Source organism: Rhopalosiphum maidis, chromosome 4 (genome assembly GCF_003676215.2).
Source record: "Rhopalosiphum maidis isolate BTI-1 chromosome 4, ASM367621v3, whole genome shotgun sequence".
Lineage (NCBI taxonomy): Eukaryota > Metazoa > Arthropoda > Insecta > Hemiptera > Aphididae > Rhopalosiphum > Rhopalosiphum maidis.
This window is the reverse complement of record NC_040880.1, coordinates 17753326-17780262: the sequence shown is the minus strand read 5'-3', so window position 1 is coordinate 17780262 and position 26937 is coordinate 17753326. Positions and strand designations below refer to the sequence as shown.

Below are 26937 nucleotides of genomic sequence, written 5' to 3'. Positions count from 1 at the left end.
TACTGCTAGACCACGGTTTAAGATATATATTCTTAAACCGAGTGCTAGTCCAAAAGTAGATGGCTCAAACGAGATTGACCGCTAACTGTACCTATTAGCTCCGAATAATTTATCAAAGTTGGGTAGGTATCTCATATTAGTCATATTTACATTTAGTTCAATAAATATATATATTTTACTGTAAACACAGGTTTATATAGCAAACATTTAATTAAGGTTATAACTATCTACTTAATATATTTATTACTTTAATGCTTTCTTACTATTATATATTTTTGACGTTATTAATTATTAATGAAGTGAAAAAACGTTTTAAAACTATCAATTCGATCGATACATCATATATAAGTTGTATTTTATGATAAAGTGTGCCTTATAAATTGGTCATATTATTATTATTATTATTATTATTATTATACTTCGAACCCGATAAGAAGACACCGTGTACGTGACGCCCGTGGCGGTAGAGATTTGTCTAAACTGTTATCGCCGCGAGTGCTTACACAGCCGTGGCGGGTCATCTTAATTGAGTGACCTTTACCTCCACCATAAGTACATATAAAAAATAGATATTATATTCATCGTCAAATAGTACGTTATTCAACGGCGACCGTCTAATCGATTTTCGACAGTATAATAATAATTTAATTAAATAATATAAAGACAACAATAGTCACAGATCAGTTCAAATATAGTAGGGTTGCGTTTTATCTGTTTTCACTCAATCAGTCGGCAGCCAAGTTCCGACAACATCGAACGTCGTTCTTGCGGCGGCGATAATAAATCGCGTCGTTCGCTGATTCGAGTTCAGATCGCATATAGTAATATCGGATCATCGCGTATTATATATATATACTATTATACAATATTGTATACAGTTTTTTAGTAGTAACGAGACGTGCTTTTATTGTCTAACCTCAATACATTTTGTGGCAGCGATGTTAGCGTCAACACTGTTGGCCGCGTTCCTCTGTTTGTTCGCCTCCTGTCGCACAGCCACAGCAATGCCATCCGACGGTGGCAGTGGCGACGGGCCACTGTACCTGACACCTCTGATACAGGCGGGCCGGATCGACGAGGCGCGAGCCGCGTCTAAGGTGAAACCCCTGAAGGCGGCCATCGAGAGCTACTCCGGTTACCTGACCGTGGACAAGGCGCACGGTTCCAACATGTTCTTCTGGTTCTTCCCGGCAATGAGTGGCGCCAAAGACGCACCCGTAATGCTGTGGCTGCAAGGCGGCCCAGGTGCGTCCAGCTTGTACGCCGTGTTCGACGAACACGGTCCATTCTCGGTGGCTAAGAGCCACGGGCTCAAGCTGCGCAACCACACGTGGGTGGCCACCCACTCGATGTTGTACTTGGACAATCCGGTGGGCACGGGGTACAGCTTCACCGGCGACGAAGCAGGATACAGTGCCAATCAGACGTCCGTCGGTCTCAACGCGTACGACGCCCTGGTGCAGTTCTTCACGCTGTTCCACGAGTACCAGCACAACGATTTCTACGTGACCGGTGAATCGTACGCTGGTAAATACGTACCGGCCGTGTCGTACGCCATCCATCTGAATAACCCCGGAGCAAAAGTCAAGATTAACCTCAAGGGACTGGCTATCGGCAACGGTCTGGTCGATCCCATTAACCAATTGATGTATAGTGAATACCTGTACCAGCACGGGTTCGTCGACGGTAATTTAATACACATTTAACAATATAACATACGTCATAATTAAAGCTGAGAATTTAGCTTAGAAACACAATAAAAATATCTTTAAAAATTATTTATTTTAGATGCATTTATTATTACTATATTTTTTTTAAATATAAAATGCACGGTAGATTATAGCCTATAATTATGTACTATAAACTAAGTTTTTACATTATAAATATACGGCCATGCGTTGTGCGTACACCTCTATAATCTACCGTGATAAAAAGTATCGAGTCGTTTTGGAAAAATTAAATACTATATTATTTTTATCATGTTTTAATGTGCATAATTTATTTTAGTTAAAAGAGTAAAATGAGAATAATTGTATTTATTTATTAGAAGTTTAAAAATTATTGAATTAATAATAGCTCAGCTATACAAATTGTATAATACTTTAAAATATGAGTAAAATAACGGTATTTTTAACGTAACTGTTAAAGAAAAATACGAAAAAAAGAAAAGTATGCAAATAATTAAATATTTTTTTAATTAAGTTCATATTTAGGAGGTATATGATTCAAACATCGCACTAGGAAAACTATGTTAATATGCTAAAAAAATAATTAATAATAAATATCTACAAAATCTCAAAATAAATATTATATAGATATTTAATATTACAGAATCACGATCTAATTCTACTATAATTATGATTATACTATCGGATTATATTATTTTAATTTTTAATATTATGTATCATCATAGATTATGGTAAACAAGAGTTGGATAAACTGGAGAACCTAGCCCGTGCCCAAATCCTTAACGAAGACTTCAAGAGCGCTTTTGGCACGTTCGACAAGCTGTTAAACGGAGACGTTTATCCGTACCCGTCGTTGTTCCAGAACCTAACCGGCATGCGGTACTACTTCAACATGTTGTGGGACCGAGACCCGACGCCTTACGGCGACTGGGAAAAGTACGTGCAAGAGCCGTTCATGCGGGAAGCGTTGCACGTGGGCCAGCAGCCGTTTAACAACGGTACTACGGTCGAACACCATCTGGAGAATGACATGATGCAGTCCGTAGCCCCGTGGCTCGCCGCCCTACTGGACGCCGGCCAGTACCGCGTTCTGGTGTACTCTGGGCAGTTGGACATCATCGTGCCCTATCGCGGTACAATGAACATGGTCAAGTCGTTGAAGTGGTCGGGCTCGGATCGGTTACAGAATGCGACGCGGACCATTTGGCGGGTGGGCCACGAAAACGCGACGTTCGTGGCTGGTTACGCGACCACGGTCGATCCGCTGACCGTTTTGCTGGTCAGGGATGCCGGTCACATGGTGCCGGCGGACCAGCCGATCTGGGGCCTGGACATGATCAATCGATTCACGACCGGCAAACCGTTTTAACCAGACCACGAGTCCGAAGAAGTTTCATGAGAATATCGCAATATAATTTTATGTTCGCGCAATAATTATTTGTTACACGTTTGATTGAATCGCCCAGGAGAATTAAGTTATAATTTATAATAAGCATCAGCTGCCTGCCGATTAAAATAAATTACAATTTTTATCCGTCGACGTCGGATTGATTGATATATTATTATAATTTTTTACGTAACGTGTTCATATTCTGTCTATTGGTCTATATAGTATGTAGCTAATGATAATAAATAATAATAATAAATTAACAACAATAATTTTATAAAGCTATGTTAAAGCCTGTGTTGTTTAATTGATGAACATAGTCCAAGTCATTGTACCGTATTATATTGTTATTACTGTATTATCTATGTATATATACCTCGACCACCTCAATAGGTACTGTGATTAAAAATTTGATAATAAATGTCAAAAGATCGTTACTATAGTATTAGACTATAATATAGTGTAATGTTGATGATGACTTATAGATTACTGAGTTACTGACCGTATTAACTTTGTTATCTGTACGTGCAGTGCTTATTTGTGCGTATGTATGTATAACGTACATAACTATTAGTCGATACAATGAAAATACGTGATATAATGTAAAATATTTAACAACCTCATTAATGTTATATCATATTGTCGTTTATTAGTCCCAATTAATCTAATGATAGTTTTCCAAACTCATTGGATATATTATGTAAAATTATTTAATGATGATGCTACATGCTATCTTGCATAATACGATGTGTTGTTTCTGTCTTACAAACTTATAACTTGACAAATTAGTGTTCAGCAGTCCCGATTTTGTGTAATAATATGCTTTAATCAATAATCATAGAGTAAATTAGTCTAGTATAAAATTGTAAAGTAAGTACGTCATATTCGTTATCTTTGCTTTCTTTTTGGGTTCTTTACGATGTTTTAATATTTAGTGAATTATGAAAATTTATAAAATGTAATATTTTACATACTCATGTAATTATATATCATCAATTTATAATGATTAATTAAAAACTAAAATTGTGTATCTAATAAGGTATTCTATATACAATTATTGATAAATTCGAACTAAATTCTAAAAGTTAATATTCAGTATTCACTTTTATTTATCATATGTTATCTGTTAATTGGTATACCTATATTACTAATTTTTAGAGAAGTGCAGAAAATACTTTTTTCAACTAATATTTTATATAATTGACCATAGACCGAAGTTCAAATTATAACTTATTGACAAAACAAAGCATTACAAATTAGTGCACTAAAAAAATATCAAAATCGTAGTATTGATATACTAACATTTTTAATGGAAATATAATGTTAATTTGTAATTTTTGAATCATATTAAATAGACATTATAGAGGCACATACAATTTTTTCACCACATCATATTTAAAGTTAAAATTTCAAAGAAAATGAATATTGAAACTAAAAATAATATTTTTAGATATTTTTATTGTTATCCAAAAAATTAGTAACTCCATCACCATGTATATTATTATTTACTATACATAATCCAATTTTCAAGATATTAAAATTTATTTCAAGCTATTTATATCACTGACCTCTTAATAGTATTTCATACCATTCTTAAGATTATAGTATCTATATCGGTAATGACTTGGAATTTAATAACAGCTAGTAATATTTATATGAAATAACATTATAATAAATAGTAATTATTAATTACTGTATAACATAAAATACTGTTTGTATTTAGCAAAAATATATTCAACCAATTTGTATTACTAATATACAAATAAATTACTAATAAGTAATAATAATATATGCATTTAATTTAATGATTATTAATATTATCTTTATTAGAACTATATAACTATATCTTTCGAATGGTTTTTATCGTATACCCCGAAAATAAAGAATAAAAAAACTGATGTTTGTTTTTATTGTTAATATAGTTCATTAGCGTAATCAGATAATGTTTTAATAATAAACCCCCCTTCTCTATATTAATACAAAAAAAAGTGTTGTATTATATAATATATGATTCAAATTTCTACAAAATATGTTATCATATAGTTATTTTTCATATTTAATATTATTAATAAGATAATTGATGAAATATTTAGTAGTATGTCTATTTAGTGTGAATAAATTGTAAAAAGATAGATCGTACAACCAAATAGATAATATAAATTTGGCTTTAAAAAATTAAAATTTTCTTTTCTTTTTAAAATATATACTAAATATTCTAGTGTTTAAAAAAATGCTAACGTTGTGATGGATGAAATGTATTAATACATCAAAACACTATAAGGTATCTAAATAATAACCATAATTATTAATACTAAGTAAAAAAAAAAAAAATTAATTTTGTTAAAACCTATTTTTTTATGGTTTATGAAATTAATAACGTCTTAAACTCTTCACAATATTTATCTAAATCCTTTATTCTTGGACTATATTTATATGCTATGTATACTATACTTTTAGAATTCAATAGTAATATAATGATTCACTTCAATATTCTAATACTTATTGAAGATAAATTGTTATTTTAATTATAGAGCAATACAAATAAAAAAATTCAATATTTACATACAATATATAAACTGCTTTCGGTGTTTGGTTCTTGATGTCTAGATTAATATATGTAAATATATTATTTGAGTATTGACGCGAAAATAATAGTGTACGCAGATGAAACGTGCCTGCTTTTAAGTTTTATATTATAATATCATATATCATATATTATACGTAAATTATCATAATTTAATATTATAAGTTTGTTTTTAATATAAATTTATATATCAAATAATCTGTTCACATTTACTAAATGAGTTTAATTTATTAATTATTATTTATGTAACAATAAATCTAAGAAACATATTATTTGAACTGTATTTTATGTATTTGTGATGTAGAAAAATTTTCTTCTGATTTAATGAATACAAAAAATAACAAGTGTTATGATTTGAAGTATTACAAAGTTTTTACTTGTAATCACAATCATTTTTATATATCACAACTGTATATAGAAAGTAATTATAGTTAAGTAAATTTGTAAGAATTTTAATCTTTGAGTTAACATATTTCTTATGTTATACTTATTTATGAATTTCATTTTCCAGATCCCCACACAAATATTATTTAACGCCGGTCTTAAATTAAATGTATGATTGGTTCATCCTGTATACTGTCTTTATAAATGTACTACAAATAGTGATCACAGATAAGATATTATAAGTATACACTATAATATGTATTAATAAAACTGGTATTAGGTAGTGGAAAATATCAGTGTGCTATACATTTATAATTTCAGTTACTTGATATTCAGTGTGCGCGTATAGTTTATACTACTAATTTATTGTAACCGAAATAATATATTTATTATTTTTAAATACTAACGCCATTACAAGGAACACGATATAATATTAACAAATAAAACATAATATTGTTATAACTTAATATTTATCATAAATCATAACACGAAATTATATACTCATACCATATACATTATGTACAGGTAAGTGATCAAATTTATTCATAAATTAAATCTATATTAACTAGTAACCAACCCAATATATTTTATTATTACAGAGAGATACCAAGGACCGATAGTAAAGTAGAACGTACTCACAACCCCAGATGTAACGCAAATTTTTTTGAAATCATCACACATAGGTAAATGAATTAGATATTATATACTAACCTTGGTGTATTTTGTCGTTTAAATATACGTGTAAGTTAAAAATATGGAAATGTCAGTTATTAATAGGACTGATTTTTTTTTTCAAATATCTTTTAATAACGGAACCATTACATTTGAATTAAATGATAAATTATTTTATTTTATAAAAAGCGATATTGAACGGTGACGATCTACCAATCTTAATAATTGAATATTTCTAATTTCCTAAAAATATTTAAAAATGTACTCATATTACTATTGTCAGAGGTGTATTTCCTAATTGCCAGAGGGCCTATATATAGGCTGCCTAGAGTGAACAATTTATAGTACCCCAAATGTGTTTAGCGATTTAATTTAATTTTCTCTTTTGAATGGATCCTAAAAAAATGTATATCTTATATAATATACTTGTCAAACTTGGTTAATTTTAGATACATTATACCTGAAATGTATATACTATATAAAAAAGCCATTGTTGGATAATGCCAGATGGTTGGTATCGAGTATCGGGCGTATTTTAGCAGCAATAACCGCATTCCAAACAACTTTCTTGAATAGATTTATTTTTATATCATAATGGATAATCAATGTAAAACGTTCTTATAATAATTCTATTAAAAAACTAAAATTGGAAGAAAGTGATCATTTTTTAGTAGAAACATACAGAGTAATATAGACTACTTAAGAAATTTATTAGAAGACAGACAAAATGTGTATGTATTTCTTAATTCACGATTTAATTTCCTTGGAAAATCACCCAAATGCAATACAATTGTATGGTCTTCAAAAAATATATAAAAAATATATTACAATAGTACCTAGAAAATAATTTTCATACAAAATGTTTTCATCTTTAAGCTCAAATCAAAAACAAAAAAAATTGTAAATGACTTAGAGAAACGCGTTTATGCAAATTGTATTCTTACATTAATAATGCTATTTGCATTTTTATATGTACGCTAGTATAGCAAAGTGTTTAACGGAACGTTATTTTTCATATTTAAAGCAAGTAAAAACTTACTTAAGATTACACAAATAAGAAGAGATATTAAAAAGTTGTAACAATGTTTACAAGTGGATTAAATCTTCTTATTTCGTTACCAAATAAACATATAATTAAATCGTTAGCTAAACAAAAATCAAAAAGAAACATTTTTTAACTTACATAATTATTTTTAGTGTTAATTTGTATAGTGTAAATTGATAATTTATTTATTTATAAATATGCATTAATAAGGATTACTTAAATATTAGTATAATCATTGAGAAATGTAAGTTATAACTAGATATAAGTTGATAACGGTTTGGAATTCGTTAATAATTAGATTTTTATAGAAATACGGAATTATAGTCATTAAACAGTAGTTCTATACACGCCAGAACAAAACGGGAAAATTGAACGAGATAATTGAATAATAGTTGAGGCTACAAAAACAATTAAAATTATTTATTAAAAAACTTAGATATATCATTGTGAATAGAAAGTTTTAATACGGTTGTGTATACATTGCATTTAACAGATACAGGTTAAGTTAAAAGTAAATCACCTATAAACTTTTTTTTAACAAAGAACCAAAACTAAATCATCCAAGAATATTTAGAAAAGAAGTGTATGCTCATTTTAAAAGCAAAAAGGGTAAAAATAAATACTTCCAAAATGTTGGATATAGCAATAACACTAAAGGCTACAGAGTATAATTTCCACGTACAAACAATAAAAGTGTATTTAAATATATTATTTTTAAGAATGAATTTAATGAACAAGAGATAGAGTATTATGATAATCAGCTACAGATCAAAATATAAAAGTAGAACTACAAGAAATCGATACGGTAAATCAACAACAGGAACAGCATCAAATCGATTCATGTGATATAACTTAGACAGAAATATTAATAGACCAGATTAGTGGTAAAAGGGTATTCACAAAAATATAGAATAAATTTATAGATTATAAAGAAACATTTTCTCTAGAAATTCGTTATGAATCAATTAGGATTATGTATACTATCAATTGCAGTGAATGAAAATCTCAAATTTGAGACGATTTGATATACAAACTGTATTTCTATACAAAGCTTTGAAAGAATAAATCTACATGTTACAATATTATAACCAATAGGGTATAAAGTTGATACGAATCGTATGTCTAAACTAAAAAAAAGTTTTTATGGATTAAAACAAGCACCAAGATGTTGAAATACTAGATTTACAAAATTTTTATGAAAATTCAATTTAAAATCTAGTAAGATATCTAGATATTTTTATATTCACAAATAATTTAAAGGATAATAAAATTATTTTAGCTATTTTTGTAGACGATGGATTAATAGCTCCATAAAATGAAGAATTGATAGAACAAATTGATAACAGCGCCCATAACAAAATTTCAGATGATAACAGTGTCATTAAGCTAATTCGTTGATCAAAAGAAAGTTCAATATTTATTAATCAGAGCAATTACGTAATTAATAATGTAGCAAGCTGTGATTACTTATACATAATATGTACATATTTATATATAATATTGAAAGTATAATTTAATGTATAGTGTATACATTACAATTAACAACTATAAACAAATATATGACAGCTTATCATAGACATATTCAATTCGAAATAATACGTAATATATTAAAATATGAATAGACTATAGACCTACAAAATATTTTTAACTTATTCAACTGTATTTTATTATGTTAGATAGAATACTTTGTTTTTGCACTAAAATCGTGACAATACATAAGACGAACACAAAGGGACATACGCCACTTGCGTACTTGTATGATATGGAATAGCGTAAGAAATTAATCGCAGACCCTATGTGGTCATTACTTATTTTCGATAATATAATATTTGATAATAACACTTTAACCTTGCATAGCTGTACTCTAGAGTAATAGGGTTTTGTCAGACGCGGCATCACAGAGCTTGAAAGCAACACCTCTCTATCTACCACCACATTTTTGTACTCTCATCAGTTTATTTTGGACTTGGTCAAATTTAAATAAACGTAATCACCAAACTGAGTTGAAATTATTCTAACTCCATCCTTCGGTATGTTTCACTTTGAAATTCGCAACAATATCATAAATAAAAAAAAATTTAAACGATGCAAAGGAATTATCGATACCAATGCTATAAAGTCTTATTATATATATATATGTGTGTGTGTGTGTGTGTGTGTGTGTGTGTGTGTGTGTGTGTGTGTGTGTGTGTATGTGTGTGCGCGCGCGTGTGTGTGTCATATATACATCATGATAGAACGTAATATGTAACATGGGATGTGTATGGACGTATGGTGTATGGGAAAAAGAAGAAACATTAAGTGCCACGCATCAATTAATAAACACTGAATATTATTTTACTGACGACGAACGACAACTGAGTAACTGACGATAAGTCTGTAGTCACCAGTCGTCCCGACGTACATAAGTATACACAAATAATATAATTAATACAAATATACAATTTTATAATTTAAAATTAATATTACCACACTAATAAGTATGTCCGATAGTATTGATCTAGAAAACACTATATCAGACCAAATAAATAAAATGTTTCCTTATCGAAAAGTAGTAGGAACTAGGAAGTATTGTTTTTATCTCAAATAATGAGACCAAATATAGTATATTCGATTAATTATATTAATGGTTTCTTAACTAATCGATAAGAAGACACATTGAAATCTAATTTTAAAAAAAATGTACGTAATATAAAGAAAACAATAAATTATGGTCTATATTTTGATAATAATATAAATTTAAAATTATAAATGTATAATTATGAAGACTATGCATCTGTATTCAAACACGTAAATCAAAATCAGGGTATTTATTCAAACTACGATCGTCAGTCATTTCATGTATATCACAGCTAAGACAAAAAAGTATATCTCTATAATCAACAGAAGCAGAATATATCGCAGCATGTGAGACAATTAAAGGTACAATTTGGTTAATAAATCTTCACAGCTTAACAACTGGGAAATAAGCTCAACCAATATTATATATCAATAATCAATTAGTTATTCGATTTATAAAGAACCCAGCGTTTCACAAATGAACACAACATAATATAAATATTCACTACCATTTTATCAGGGAAAAATATGAAGCCAACACTTTCAGTTAAAATTTGTAGGACCAAAGGACCAGATATACTGACATATTGACAAAGCCACATTAAAAGGAACGTTTTGAAAAGCTATTAGCAATGTGCGTTAAACAAATATAATTTTAAATTATATAAATTATCAATTAAAGGGCAATGTTTAAAATATAATTAATATATTACAAAGATTATACAATATTGCATAATCACTACATCGATTTGTTATTTTTTAAATGTAAATCGCGATTTTTGAAATGTCACTTATAACTTATAAGTATATAATATATAAAAGTGACCAAACTCAATCTATCTTAATTTCATTAAAGTATTTCTTATGTACACACTACACGTCATGTTTATATTGTGAGCATAGTAGCAATACTATAGAAATAAAATTTGTCTATTACTAATGAAGGATAAATATTCCTATATTCTGTCCTTTTTCACAATATTATTGTGTTATTATATTAATAACACAGGAAACTTCTAACTTTTGACTCTTAAATTAACCAATACTAAATACAATTTTCAAAAACATGTTGATGTAAATTTAATTCTTTCCTTACCTACTTAGAATCTACAATGTATAACACAATTCATCAAACATATATTATAAATGTATAAATTGAAAATATTATCAGGGCCTGATTTAATAAAATTAGGACCAAGTGCACAATTTTTTTTGAGGCTCTCTAGTCAAAAAAACGTTGTAGAAAAATTCTACATAGAAGAAGGGGGGGAATGTTAATAATAAAAAATATATTTATATATTAAAAGTGTTAAATATCAAAATACCTATCTCAAAACTCATAAAATATTTGTACATTATTTCATGTAGTATAAATACAATTTAGTAACTCAATTTAGTTACTTGGTCTAATAAATTAAAAACAATGAAAATACAATACTAATTAAATAATATAACAAAATTATACTACATTAAAATATTAAAAATACTTAAGGATTTTATTATGTAAATTTAAAATTTAATTAATTAATTTCAGTCTTCCAAAAAATTATAAAAATGGAAAATAACTTATTAATTTAACAATTTGATTTATATAATTAAAATTAAATAAAAAATGACCAATTTCTATTTACATTTTATCACAAAAGAGTTTAAATTAGTTATTAGGTATCAAATATTTCTGATGTTTAAATAATTTTCTATTATTATTATTTTAATATTTCGTGATGGTTACTTATTAACACTGGGGTATGGAATGACAAAAAAAACCTAAATTCAACTAACAATTTAATGATAAGAATATACTTAAGTCTGAACACTGACAGTTGGTATTACATTTTAGAAAATACATTTTAGTGGAAATAATTTAAAAAAAATAATTTTCTACAACTTACAGAGCCCAGGGGCCTCCAGAAATTGGGGGCCAAGTGCAAATATTCCATCTGCACTTGCATAAATCAGGGCCTGAGTATTATAAGTCTGTAAGATTTGAGGTAGACACGTACACTGTTAATTACCAAAATTATTTAACCCTTATTTTCCAAATCAATAAATGTTATTTAAAAAAATATATATTTTTATACTTCTAAGACTAAATTTTTATAAAAATTAAAAATAATAAGTATCTTCATTATACATTTGATTTATAGTTGGATTTCAAACCTATTAAAGATAGGACGACTCAGAGATTTAAATGAAACGGATTTGTTCACGACATTAGACGACCAAAAATCATCAACATTAGGCGATAAATTGGAAAAGTAAACTGTCAATAATCTATAATCAACCACATTGATTTTTATCAATACTTTGAAATAATTTAATATTAATTTTGACTTTAGGATATGGAGATCAGAGTTAGCCAATGCGTATTCGATGAATCGAAAGCCAAAATTGTTGAGAGCTTTGCTACGAATGTTTGGTGCTAAATTAATGCTATACGGATTAATGTTTTGCATCACCGAAATTATTTTCAAGTAAGATTATTTTTCAATTTGTAGATTAAAATAAATATTTGACAATATGTTTATATAAAAATCATATTTATGAATATTAGTAAATTATTATATAATTTCCCATTATTTAAGATTAGGTAATGAATATTCACTAATTTATGTTATTTTATATCATAATGACAAAAATTATTTTTCGTTTAAGAAATATTTATTTTTATATAAGCATGCATTAATATTATAATATTATTACTAAATTTCCATGTATAATATAGCCGTATTGTAACCGGCAAGAAATAAATTCAAAAATCGCATTTTAAATCCTGATCAGAGCAATGAATTTTTGACTAAACATCAATGATGAGTGTGTTTTTTGAAAAAGTATCAAAAATCTATAGTTACACAATTTGTTTTTTACGCATTTTAAGTAACAATTTAGACCAAAATTGATAAAAAACGCAAAAACTATTTTCAGTTAGAAATTCATAAACATTTTTTTTTTGGTTATATCTAAGTTTTGAAAATTGAATACAAAATTTCTCATAAGCAATTCATTCATTTTTAAACCATAAAATCTAATAACACATGTAAAGCCAATTATTTTATATAAACATTTAATGCTCAAATTTGGACTTAATTATAAATTTAAAGATAAATTATGTTAATTATTTAAATATAACTTAAGAAAACATTATTTATGAAGTAGATATTTAAAGGATTATAATTAATAGCAACGATAAGAAGTAAATTCAAAAATCGCAATTTAAATTCTGAGCAAAACGATGAATTTTTTGATTTTACAGTGTTATGTGTATTATTTTGTGTGCGTGTGTGTGTGTGTGTGTGTGTACATACTCGTTAAGTATTCGATAAAATTCTTTAAATTTTCAAAAATGATGTGGTTTCTGGTAGTAATTATTTGTATTTTAAAGAGGTCAGAATAAAAAAAACTAATTTTACAAAATCGACTATTCTTTTTTGGTGCAATATGAGCATAAACAATTGTTTATACTTTTAACTTTAACAAAATATTCTTACACTTAAAGATATATTTATAGGCATGTGATTTTCATTTTTTTTTTTTTGTATAAACTTCGATGAAAATAATCAATACTTTATATTGAGCATTACATAAACTAATACATTATTATATTAATGTTTATTTAAATAATATACCTAGTATAAATCCATAAATATAATGTCTTTTAATATCTATATTTATTGTTTATGCTTATATCTTAATTACAGTATGTCACAACCTATATTAATTGGTGAACTATTAGCATATTTCAATCCTAATCATTCAAAAGATACGGATATAAAATATGCATACCTATGTTCATCAGGTTTAGTATTCAGCATATTCATGACAATTATCCTTTACTATTACACATATGAAGAAACCATGAACGAAACAATGAAGGCGCGAGTTGCTTGCTGTTCTTTAATCTACAGAAAGGTAAACCTATTAAAATATTTTGTAAATTATATGTAAATATGTTAATTTTTAATACTTGATACAACAATATCTTATATATATATATATATTTTCACTGTAATACTGTATTATGTACTTAGATGTGGGGAACAACGTGAATATTATTTTCCAGAGTTTCCCCAATTTGTTAACTTTAATTTACTAAAAGAATAATTATTTCATTTTTTTCTATGTAGACATTATGCCTAAGTCATAAAAGTTTTAGTGAAACTGCCGTTGGACAAGTGATGAATTTGATATCAAATGATATAAATCGGTTCGATTATGCGATACATCATATACATTATTTATGGATTGGACCTCTGCAAATAATAATAGGCATTTATTTTTTGTGGCAGGAAATTGGTGTATCCTCATTAATTGGAGTAGCTACATTTCTTTTTTTTATTCCTTTACAAGGTATTTTTAAATCATGAAATAATTAATTATATGAACATATAGTTATATACCTATAGTTAAACTACTTTTTTCAATTTCAGGTTGGATGGGAAAATTAATTTCCAAATTCCGTTTACAAACAGCAAAGAACACTGATGAAAGAATACGATTTATGAATGAAATTATTTCGGGAATACAAGTGATCAAAATGTACACATGGGAAAAACCTTTTGGAAATCTTATAGAATATGCAAGAAAGTATGTATGAGTTGATAATGTTATTTATATTCAGGGTATAAAGTATTATATTATGTGGAGATTATTATAGAGTAGAAGTTGAACAAATTAAAGGAGCCACATTTATTAGATTCATATGGATATCATTTAAAGTAATTCAATCAAGATTTCAAATATTTATTACCATTTTAATCTACGTCTTACTAGGAAATAGAATATCTTTCAGTAAAGTAATTTCACAGTTGGGTTATGTATACTTGTAATTTGTACATATGTATATTGTATATAATACACTATCAACCTATTCTATTTTTATTATTTGCTCACAGGTTTACGTCCTTACAAGTTTCTTCAATTTGTTGCATGCGTCAATGGCATTTAAATTTTCTCTTAGTTTGTTAGGAATAGGAGAATTAATTGTGTCAATTAAACGCATTCAGGTATGAATAAATTTAATATTTTTTATACATATATATTTAAAATTATGGACATTTAAAAAAGGTGAGCAAGTCGCAAGTGGATACCACTCTGATATAAAATAGGTGTCGTATGATCGACGGATGTATTAAATTTGAATTCATTGATGTATTATTATTCAATTGATGTACGTAAATAGATATAAAAAAACAATTATGATACTACTTTCACTTTTCATGATATGTTTTTCTTATATTATTGTTATTTACTTATTAGTATCACTGAATGTTTATTTTATTATTGTCAAAAACGTGGTATTTATTATACAATTAACATTCAATTTTTACAATAATAATGGCACCATATCATGTTTTTATCATAATGACTATTGAGTCAATATAAGCTTGGTATAAAGTGTAATACATTGTATATAGGTTCATGGTACAACTGTGCTATATTTTTAAAACTGACATTAAAATATCTTATGTTATAAAAATTTAAACTTCAAACGATCATAATAAAATAATGCTGTTTCCGCTAAACTTTTTTATTATAATAATAAGTAGAAAAATTAATATAACTTGTATTAAATATTAAAAACACATTATAAATAAGCATAAAAATAATTAAAAAATTAAACTGTGTTAGAATTTCTAACATTAGCATTTGGTGAAATTTAGGTAAGTACGGTAATTAAATTTTGAATTACACAAAAAAAAAAAAAAAATTAATCGAATTTGTTGACTATTTAATTTACGTAAAACTGACAGTTGTTCCTTCATTTTTTTTTTTTTTACTTTTGATTTTTTTGAACCTTTAGAGTACCAATTCAATTCAAAAACCATTCCTAAATTTGAATATCAAATTTTTTTTACTTTCCAAAAGACGAAGAGAAATAGAAAAAAATACACATATCATTGTAAAATTACTATAACTAATACAAGTATCTCCACAGTCCTCTCCAAATCTAAAATTAGATTTTTTTATATAGCATTATTTATTACTCGAAGAAAAAGATCATCAAATTCAAAAACCTTATTTGAAATATGATAAATCGGTGGAACAAGTCTTTGGACAATTACTCATTGCTGATGACCATATTACAAATAACTGTAATGACATTGAAAACAACAAAGAATCTGTTAATAGTCATGGTATAGTTATTTTGAACACTTTTGCTAAATGGGCGGATGTTCAAACTAATAATACATTGGAAAATATTAATTTAACGTTAAATTCTGGAAGTTTGGTTGCAATTATTGGACCAGTAGGAGCCGGAAAGGTAAGTATATAAACACTATATATTATATTGTACCTAAATTTTATAGTATAAAACGATAAGAAATAATTACAGAGCTCATTGATACAAGCAATTTTAAAGGAATTGCCTGTTTTAAAAGGCAAAATCTCTGTGAACGGTGTAATTTCTTATGCATCACAAGAACCATGGATATTTTCTGGGACTATTCAACAAAATATTCTTTTTGGATCACCAATGGACCAAGAACGTTTCAAACAAGTAAATACACACGGATTAACATTATATATCAATTATATACCAACATGATATTTAAAATATAGTTAACCGATATGATTTTCAAATAGATTATTGATATCTGTGCACTAAAAAGCGATCTAGAACATTTGCCACTTGGCGATGAAACGATAGTTGGAGAACGAGGAATAACCTTAAGTGGAGGACAAAGAGCCAGAATTAATTTAGCTAGGCAAATATAAATTTGAAAATTAACTAAAGTCTATACATCTAACAATTCAAAATGTTTTATTTCCAGAGCGGTATACAAAAAAGCAGATATTTACTTACTCGATGATCCACTTTCAGCTGTTGATGTTAAAGTTGGCAAGCATTTATTTGAAAAATGCATAAGAGGTGAGTAGGTATAATTTAAAAATATTTAATTCTATTTAACACGACTAACCGTCAGATTTCTGATTACAGGCTATCTCAAAGAAAAAGCATGCATTCTTATTACTCATCAAGTACATTATTTATCTGAAGTTGATCATATCGTTCTAATGGATAATGTAAGTATATAATATTAAAATTACTGTGAAGCTACTGTGTATTAACATTATATTATGTTTATTTTTGTTTTTAGGGTAATATTATAATTGAAGGATCTTATCAAGATATCCAAGCCTCTATTTTTGATTTTGCGAAAGTACTTGGCCCTTTAAAAGGTACAACTATTGAAAATGAAAGTGAAACTAACAGTATAAACAACGATGGTGCCGAATCCCGCTTGGTTTCATCTCAGTCTGGTTCAAACGAAAGTATTTTATCATCCAACTTTAAAGTCTTAACTCAGAAACCTAATGAAAAATCAGAATATCAGTCTTATAAATATGAATCCAAAAATGTTTTAATATCGTACATAACTGCTTGTGAGAGTACATACAATATTTTTTGGGGGTTTTTTATGTGCATTGTTATTCTAGCACTGATTGTCGGTGGAGATTTTTGGCTTAGCTTTTGGTAATATCATGTTAAATAAGTATGTACTCGTATAAATAATTTTGAAGTTTTCTGATATACTTTTCAGGGTTAATCAAGAAGTATATACATTTAATAATCCAAAAAATACATTTGATAATAGTACATCAGAGCCACATGAATCAACCAACTTATTATTATGGTTAAATAATTATCATGAATTCTATGTTATAATTTATGCCTTATTCATGGTCGCCTTGATAATATCAGTGATAATTAGGTCTGCTATATTTGTCAAAATTACAATGAAAGCCTCAATTAATTTACACAATCGTATGTTCAATTCCATTATAAGAACTACCATGTTTTTTTTTAATACAAATTCATCGGGTAAGAAATTATTTTTTTTTAAATATGTACATAATTATCATGTTATTACATTAAATATATGATATTTTTATACAGGAAATATAATGAACCGTTTTTCGAAAGACTTGGGAGCTGTAGATGAAATCTTACCAGATATTTTTTTGGATACTTTACAAGTTAATAACTTATCTATTCTTCTTTATACTGTTTAATTTAAAAAAATTTAAATTTAATATATATAATTGCTAACCGTTTATTTCTATATATTTAATAGATTTTCATGTTTATTTTTGGGACTGTAATTATAATTGGATTGACCAATATTTATCTTTTGATACCATCATTTATTGTTAGTTTTATCATTTATAAGCTTAGAGCTTATTATTTCTACACATCACAAAATGTCAACAGGTTAGAAGCGTCTAGTAAGTTTCATAGTTATAGTATTTATAAACTTATAGAGCGAAAATCAAAAGTAAGTTCTTTAAACATCAAAAGACTAATATATGCAAAACTTTGGACAAAAAAAAAATCATATTTTTAGTTATTATGCTATAAATTAAGTTTCTAGCTGCTTTTGTAAGTTATAATTTCATACAACTACTTGCAATTCCACCTTAATAATATAATATATTATATTTTTAACTGTTATCAGCACGAAGTCCTGTATTAACACACATGAATGCATCATTACAAGGATTAACAACAATAAGAGCATATAAAGCAGAAGATATTTTATCACGAGAATTTGACATACATCAAGTATTTAAATTAAATTATACTATAAAGTTTCTATTTTATTCATGCTACTACAATTATTTGAATGATCTGTATTTTATTTTTAATTTCACATTTAGGATTTAAATTCCTCGGCTTCACATATGTACACAGGTTTAAATCTCGGATTTGGATTTTGGATAGATATCGTTTGTTTATTTTATTTATGTATTATTATATTCAGCTTTTTAATAACTGACAACAGTAAGTTAAAAGTTGTATGATTCTGTTGATAATTTTAAAATATGTTATTTTCCTTATAAATATACTTTTAGATATTTATGGCGGAAGTGTTGGACTAGCTCTTACACAAGTGATAACATTACTCGGTAGAATCCAATGGGGAGTAAGACAATCGACAATTCTATTATGCCAATTGACATCAGTTGATAGAGTATTAGAATACACACGTTTACCACAGGAAGATACTCTTCAACCTATTAAAGGTAAAATTTAATAATTATTGTATAATTTCTAACAAATATTTCACACGAAAATTATTTATCTATGTTATAGAGCATTCACCGGATAAAGAGTGGCCTTATTCGGGGAAAATTGTATTTAAGGATTTTAATCTACGTTACAGTCTAAATTCACCTTATGTATTAAAAGATTTAAATATTCAAATTCAATCAATGGAAAAAGTAAGTGATGAAATGTGGTTTTAAATTGTAAATAATAATTGTTTTACGTTTATTTAGATAGGTATTGTTGGTAGAACCGGTGCAGGTAAATCATCGTTTATCGGAGCATTGTTTAGATTAGCTCTAAATGAAGGTAAAATTATCATTGACGATGTGGATATACACGAATTGGCACTCAAAGACCTGAGATCTAAATTGTCCATAATTCCTCAAGAACCCGTATTGTTTTCTGGGACTATGAGAACAAACTTAGATCCATTTGCCGAATATCCAGATCATGCTCTTTGGAAAGCTCTAGACGAAGTATAATGTTTCCTAGTTAATTTCACATAAAAAAAAAAATAATAAAGTTTTATTATAACTCGATCGAAAGATTTTCAATAAATTATTATTTATGGACTATACATATACAGTTATATATTATTATTGTAGGTTGAACTCAAAAACGTTGTAGAGGATTTGCCCGACGGTCTTAACTCGAAAATGTCTGCGAGTGGTTCGAACTTCAGTGTCGGACAACGTCAATTAGTTTGTTTGGCAAGAGCTATACTACAAAACAACAAAATTCTTATATTGGATGAGGCCACTGCCAATGTCGATCCACTGTAATAAAAAAAATAATTTTATTTAAAATATTTAATTGTATAATAATTATAATTATTTTATCTGTATCTAATTAAAATTAAATTTTTTATTTACAGGACTGATAAGTTGATTCAAAATACAATTAGGAATAAATTTAGACTTTGCACAGTATTAACAATTGCTCACCGTTTAAATACCATAATGGACTCTGACAGAGTACTAGTAATGGATTTTGGAAAAATAATTGAATTTGACCATCCGTATAGTTTGTTAAAAAACACTGACGGATTTTTCTACAAAATGGTAGAGCAAACGGGAAAGGATACAGCTTACTTTTTACATAATGTTGCTTCAGAGGTGCCACATAATATATTTCAATATCTCGTATTTTTATATTTATAATAAACTGCATGGTACTTTATAATTTTATAATTTGAATTAATTTATCATTATGTTTTTTAGAGTTTCAAAACATTTCAGTCGAGAAAGAAATCTCCGAACCATTAAATCATTGAATAATTGGTTTAAAAAAATTATATAGAAGTTGTAAAATATTAATAACTTTTTATTATTTAAAATGTTGTTTTTAGTAAAACTTTGATTTCATTACTATTTTTATTACAATTATATTTTCTCGTTTATATATTACAACTTATAGAACGATTACATTTTTTTTCTTGAATCATATTGTAAATTTGTCGACTAGTGAATAGCATCTATTACTTACCTACAACATATTAAAATTAATAAGAAAATATTTTAACGGATTCTTGTATTTGAACAATATAGAGGGATGAAAAACAACTTTGTAGGTTTAATTCACCGGTATTATATTTATTCTAAACATCAGATGGCCTATATTAATTTAATATTTAAAAAATAATTAAATATAAATTTATTATTATTTATTCTTTATTATATTATTAAACAGGTCTAATGTTAGGGAGTTTTGTTTGGGTGTAGCCCATTAGCGTAAAATATGATTTATACACAACCGAAAGCGCAAACATAATTACATAATAATGTAATTTTAACAGCAAACAACATAACCTTTTTAACAAACGATAAACGTAAATATATTTTACAAAAATATAGTGTATTTCATCAAAATCATTTATGGTTGTCAATTATGTTTTTACAGTAATTGTATTAAAATGACTTTAAAAAAATGAAAAATTTTAATAAAATATAGTTAATAATATTTAGTTATTATTTATTTGTATAAATTTATAATTTTAATGAGTATCTTAAAATAAGTTTGAACTTCGAAGCCCATAGTTTTTAAATAGGTAATCCAACTGGGGAATTTTTTTTTAAGATTTTGAAGATGTTGAACATTACCAAGTATGTTTCGTTATAGGTAATGTGTTTTAAGGACAGACGGAAATTTATACGCGAAATCAGTCTTCGACAAAATCAATTTTATTTTTTTGTTAATACTCAAAAACCAATAAACATAACTATAAATAGTAAAAGTAACACATTTATAAAGATTTAGTACGACGTGTGCGTAATCTATCAATTAGATGTTACAGAAACTTATATTATAATAACACAGATAATATTATATACTACAGAATATCATACATTATATTTGTTAAAAAACAATTTTGAAAATTACTAATCATACATTTAATATGGATAATTCAACTTATTAATAATAATAGGTAAGGTTAAATCTTAGTCATCAGTCTTTGTCTATTTTATCAAAAACATTCTGTTTTGTTTTCAGATGAAGATAATAATACACATTTGTATGAAACAAAGGCAGTATAATATTATAAAATAAATAAATTATTTAATATAAAATAAATTATTACAAATAAATAATAATTATCGTTTTTTTTTTTTTAAGCATATTTTGGTAATTTTATTGGACATAACTACATGGTACATATTTTGTAGGTTTTAAGGGAATATATTTTTTTCGGCCTTAGTAATAGGTAATAACAATTTTAATACAAAGATGACACCTAAAAAAAATACAAAGGAGCGAGATATAACTCCATTGTATCCAGTGGACACATATAATAATATGTATCGGTTTTAATTTCCATTTTACTTATCCATTTTATTTTATCAATTATAACACTAAAGGCATGTACATGCAGTGTAATGCCTTTATTGCTAGACCACAAGTAGATGGCCCAAACGAAGTTGACGGAAAACTGTACCTTTTATTGCACCATATAATTTATCTTAGTAGGGTAGGTATCTTATATTTAAATTTAGTTCACCTAATATAAACAATATATACCAGGGGTGGCCAATATGACTATTTACGCGAGCCACATATATTAATGCAATTATATCAAGAGCCAAATTATCTAATCTGTACTTTTATACCACAAAAATAACAAAGATAGTTAACATCCGATAAACATATCAAATTACGAATTATGAAATTATAAAATAATAATAATAATAACATATTTTTTTTTATAAATGTATGCAAAAAAAATTAAAATTTTGGTTTTTGTAAATAAGACCACGAGTCACATACGTCGATGAAGAGAGCCGTAATTTGGCCACCCCCGGTATATACTGTAAATTACAGTTTTACATATCAAACATTTAATTATGTTATAACTAAATACTTAATATATTTGTTACTTTACTATTTTTTAACTTATATATAATATTGATGTTTTTAATTAACAAAGCAGTGAAAAAACGTTTTAAAACTATCAATTCGATCGATATATCATAATATATAAGCTGTATTATAGAATAAAATGTGTTGAGTGAAAGAGTTAAAAGTGTACCTTATAAATTGGTCATATTATTATACTCCGAACCCCATAACAATGCACAGTGTACGTGTCGCCCGAGGCGTTAATAGAGATTTGTCTAAACTATTATCGCCGCATGTGCTGTAGCAGTAAATAGTAAATACACAGCCGTGGCGGGTCATCTTATTAGAGTGACCTCTGCCTCCACCATAACTCATAAGTACATATAAATAATAAATATTATATTCATCGTCAAATAGTACGTTATTCAACGGCGACCGTCTAATCGATATTCGACAGTACAATAATAATTTAATTAAATAATATATACACAACAATGATCACTGATCAGTTCAAATATAGTAGGGTTACGTTTTATCGGTTTTCACTCAATCAGTCGACTGCCAAGTTCCAGCAACATCGGACGTCGTTCCTGCGGCGGCGATAATAATAAATCGCGTCGTTCGCCGAGTCGAGCTCAGATCGCATAAGTCATATCAGATCATCGCGTATTATAAATAGGTATTGTATAATGCTATTATACAATATTGTATACAGTTTGTTAGCAGTAACGAGATGTGTTTTATAGTCTGATCACAATGCGTTTTGTGGCAGCGATGTTAGCGTCAACACTGTTGGCCGCGTTCCTCTGTTTGTTCGCCTCCTGTCGCACAGCCACAGCAATGCCATCCGACGGCGGCAGTGGCGACGGGCCACTGTACCTGACACCTCTGATACAGGCGGGCCGGATCGACGAGGCGCGAGCCGCGTCTAAGGTGAAACCCCTGAAGGCGGCCATCGAGAGCTACTCCGGTTACCTGACCGTGGACAAGGCGCACGGTTCCAACATGTTCTTCTGGTTCTTCCCGGCAATGAGTGGCGCCAAAGACGCACCCGTAATGCTGTGGCTGCAAGGCGGCCCAGGTGCGTCCAGCTTGTACGCCGTGTTCGACGAACACGGTCCATTCTCGGTGGCTAAGAGCCACGGGCTCAAGCTGCGCAACCACACGTGGGTGGCCACCCACTCGATGTTGTACTTGGACAATCCGGTGGGCACGGGGTACAGCTTCACCGGCGACGAAGCAGGATACAGTGCCAATCAGACGTCCGTCGGTCTCAACGCGTACGACGCCCTGGTGCAGTTCTTCACGCTGTTCCACGAGTACCAGCACAACGATTTCTACGTGACCGGTGAATCGTACGCTGGTAAATACGTACCGGCCGTGTCGTACGCCATCCATCTGAATAACCCCGGAGCAAAAGTCAAGATTAACCTCAAGGGACTGGCTATCGGCAACGGTATGGTCGACCCCATCAACCAATTGATATACAGTGAATACCTGTACCAACACGGGTTCGTCGATGGTAATTATATAGTACACATATAATATAACGTACGTCAAAATTAAGACTGAGTATTTGAAGCACTATAAAAAATATCCTTAAAAACTATTTATTTTAGATGCCTTTATTATTAATATATTTTTGAGTCTTTTTTAAAAAGTCAAAAACAATATTATTTTTATCATGTTTTAATATTCATAATATATTTCAGTTAAAAATATAAAATTAAAACAATTGTGTATATTTATTGAAATTTTAAAAAATATTTAACTAATAATAATTAATAACACAGCTATACGTGATTAGACTATAATGATGATTATTCTGACATTACACTATGGTTTTATATTAATATTATGTATCATCATAGATTATGGTAAACAAGAGTTGAATAAACTGGAGAACCTAGCCCGTGCCCAAATCCTTAACGAAGACTTCCAGGGCGCTTTCGACACATTCGACAAGCTGGTGTTAAACGGAGGCGTCTATCCGTACCCGTCGTTGTTCCAGAACCTAACCGGCATGCGGTACAACTTCAACATGTTGTGGGACCAAGACCCGACGCCGTACGGCGACTGGGAAAAGTACGTGCAAGAGCCGTTCATGCGGGAAGCGCTGCACGTGGGCCAGCAGCCGTTTAACAACGGTACTACGGTCGAACACCATCTGGAGAATGACATGATGCAGTCCGTAGCCCCGTGGCTCGCCGCCCTACTGGACGCCGGCCAGTACCGCGTTCTGGTGTACTCTGGGCAGTTGGACATCATCGTGCCCTATCGCGGTACAATGAACATGGTCAAGTCGTTGAAGTGGTCGGGCTCGGATCGGTTACAGAATGCGACGCGGACCATTTGGCGGGTGGGCCACGAAAACGCGACGTTCGTGGCTGGTTACGCGACCACGGTCGATCCGCTGACCGTGCTGCTGGTCAGGGATGCCGGTCACATGGTGCCGGCGGACCAGCCGATCTGGGGCCTGGACATGATCAACCGATTCACGACCGGCAAACCGTTTTAACCAGACCACGAGTCCGAAGAAGTTTCATGAGAATACTGTAGTATAATTTTATGTTCCTGCAATAATTATTGTTATACGTTTGATATAATTGCTGAGGAGAGCTAAATTATAATTTATAATAAGCATCAGCTGCCGCCGATTAAAATAAATCACAATTTTTATCCGTTGACGTCAGATTGATTTATACAATATATTCGTTCTTGTACCTAATGATAATAATAATAAATGAATATTAATAATTTTATAAAACTATGTTCAAGCCTATGTTGTTTAATTGATGAACATAGTTCATGTCATTGTACTATATATTGTTATTAATGTAATATTTATGTATATATAACTCATCCACCTCAATAGGTACCGTGATAAAAATTTGATAGTAAATGTCAAAAGATCGTTACTATAGTATATGCGTATAATACTATAATAATATAGTATAATGTTGACGATGACTTACTGATTACTGACCGTATTAACTATTTAACTCTGGCCTATGTTAGTGCAGTGCTTATTTTTGTGCGTATAAATGTATAACATACTACATACATAACTAGTCGGTACAATGAAAATACTAGACTCGATCATAATATACCAGCCAATTACCAGGTGTTCAATAAGATTGAAAAGGAACTTAATATAAATACTGTATGTCTGTAGATATGTATATTTTATTAACTATATGCTGGAGCAATAGCAACAAACAACACTGCTGCACATTTATAATGCAAAATATTTAATAATCACATTAATATTATTATTACATCATAATATCGTTTATCGGTCCTAATTTATTAAACTAACAATAGTTTCCAAACTTATTGAACACTGTATATTTATATTATGATGATACCCCTCACATATTATTATGTAGATGTATTGTTTCTGTCATAGGTATGAACTTAAAATTTGACTACTTTAGTGTTCAGCAGTTTCAATTTTGTGTAATAATATGCTTTAATTTAGTAATACAGTAGCAGTCCAGTGACTGGTACTAGTTGGCTACTTTTTTGGACTTTCGGACCTTACTCACAAATTAAAAAGAATTTGCGGGACAAACGAAAATAAAAATTTTATATTCTTAAATTCTTTACTAGGAAAAATGATAATATTTCGGAGGCCAAGACGCTGATTTTTTTTAAATATAACAATTTTGAAAAAGTTAAAGGTTATTTAAAAATTTTGAAATTTTTGCTAATTCTAAACGATGATAATAAACGTTATATTGGGAATAATGGAAAAAACTCAGCGTCTTGCCCTCCGAAATATTGTCATCTTTTAATTTTATAATAGGTATATTTATACTAGAAACAAAATTAAGCGAGTTTTACACAGACTGTACACACGTTTGGTGTATGTCGTATGTGTGTTAGACGGAGACAATACATGCGGTTGCGACGTACTCTTAATCAATAATTATAGAGTAAGTTAACCTAATAAAAAATTCTGAAGTACATTATCGTCATTATCTATGTTTTTCTTTTAGGTTCTTTACGATATTTTAATATTTTAATTTATGAAATGTAATATTTTACATTCTCATAAATCATAAATTCATAATACTTACTTGAAAACTTAAATATTGTAAATCTATAAAAAAAAAACAGATAATATTCTTTCTTTCGAGTAGTAATGTCAATTCACTCTTTTAATATGTCATTTTATTACTCAAAATTATAACTACTTATTATATTAATCACAAATTCGCTATGTGTACG

At 28.6% G+C, this 26937-nt stretch overlaps 3 protein-coding genes across 5 annotated transcripts; all 3 read left to right on the top strand.

Moving 5' to 3' along the window:
- Nucleotides 1-655: 655 nt before the first annotated feature.
- LOC113558653 (venom serine carboxypeptidase-like) lies at nt 656-3360 on the top strand. Its single transcript, XM_026964149.1, has 2 exons — nt 656-1686; nt 2414-3360. The coding sequence occupies exons 1-2, from the start codon at nt 939-941 to the stop codon at nt 3055-3057; spliced, it is 1392 nt and encodes a 463-aa protein (XP_026819950.1). The 5' UTR covers nt 656-938; the 3' UTR covers nt 3058-3360.
- Nucleotides 3361-6505: 3145 nt separating this feature from the next.
- LOC113550166 (multidrug resistance-associated protein 4-like) lies at nt 6506-21234 on the top strand. Of its 2 annotated transcripts, none has more exons than XM_026951859.1 (26): nt 6506-6568; nt 6643-6726; nt 12467-12577; nt 12659-12793; nt 14018-14228; nt 14444-14666; nt 14747-14903; nt 14974-15034; nt 15212-15322; nt 16291-16581; nt 16654-16818; nt 16905-17026; nt 17093-17190; nt 17260-17345; nt 17420-17796; nt 17864-18144; nt 18220-18299; nt 18398-18548; nt 18779-18885; nt 18981-19104; nt 19176-19346; nt 19417-19544; nt 19602-19847; nt 19977-20149; nt 20246-20486; nt 20592-21234. In XM_026951859.1, exons 1-26 carry the CDS (start codon nt 6561-6563, stop codon nt 20634-20636), a joined length of 3987 nt encoding a protein of 1328 aa, XP_026807660.1. In that variant the 5' UTR covers nt 6506-6560; the 3' UTR covers nt 20637-21234. The 2 variants fall into 2 exon arrangements, with proteins under 2 accessions (XP_026807660.1, XP_026807659.1); XM_026951858.1 differs by having other exon boundaries at nt 14974-15112.
- Nucleotides 21235-23199: 1965 nt separating this feature from the next.
- Nucleotides 23200-25422, top strand: LOC113556996 (venom serine carboxypeptidase-like). Of its 2 annotated transcripts, none has more exons than XM_026962257.1 (3): nt 23200-23383; nt 23451-24226; nt 24576-25422. In XM_026962257.1, exons 2-3 carry the CDS (start codon nt 23461-23463, stop codon nt 25220-25222), a joined length of 1413 nt encoding a protein of 470 aa, XP_026818058.1. In that variant the 5' UTR covers nt 23200-23383; nt 23451-23460; the 3' UTR covers nt 25223-25422. The 2 variants fall into 2 exon arrangements, with proteins under 2 accessions (XP_026818058.1, XP_026818065.1); XM_026962264.1 differs by having other exon boundaries at nt 23248-23383; nt 23477-24226.
- Nucleotides 25423-26937: the final 1515 nt, after the last annotated feature.

Excerpts from the sequence above, each read along its gene's own strand:
- LOC113556996 (XM_026962257.1), top strand. The coding sequence starts at position 23,461 with ATGCGTTTTGTGGCAGCGATGTTAGCGTCAACACTGTTGGCCGCGTTC. Across the intron at positions 24,227-24,575 it reads CCAACACGGGTTCGTCGATG|ATTATGGTAAACAAGAGTTG; the intron begins GTAATTATATAG and ends GTATCATCATAG.
- LOC113558653 (XM_026964149.1), top strand. The coding sequence starts at position 939 with ATGTTAGCGTCAACACTGTTGGCCGCGTTCCTCTGTTTGTTCGCCTCC. Across the intron at positions 1,687-2,413 it reads CCAGCACGGGTTCGTCGACG|ATTATGGTAAACAAGAGTTG; the intron begins GTAATTTAATAC and ends GTATCATCATAG.
- LOC113550166 (XM_026951858.1), top strand. Across the intron at positions 16,582-16,653 it reads GACCAGTAGGAGCCGGAAAG|AGCTCATTGATACAAGCAAT; the intron begins GTAAGTATATAA and ends AAATAATTACAG. Across the intron at positions 16,819-16,904 it reads ACCAAGAACGTTTCAAACAA|ATTATTGATATCTGTGCACT; the intron begins GTAAATACACAC and ends ATTTTCAAATAG.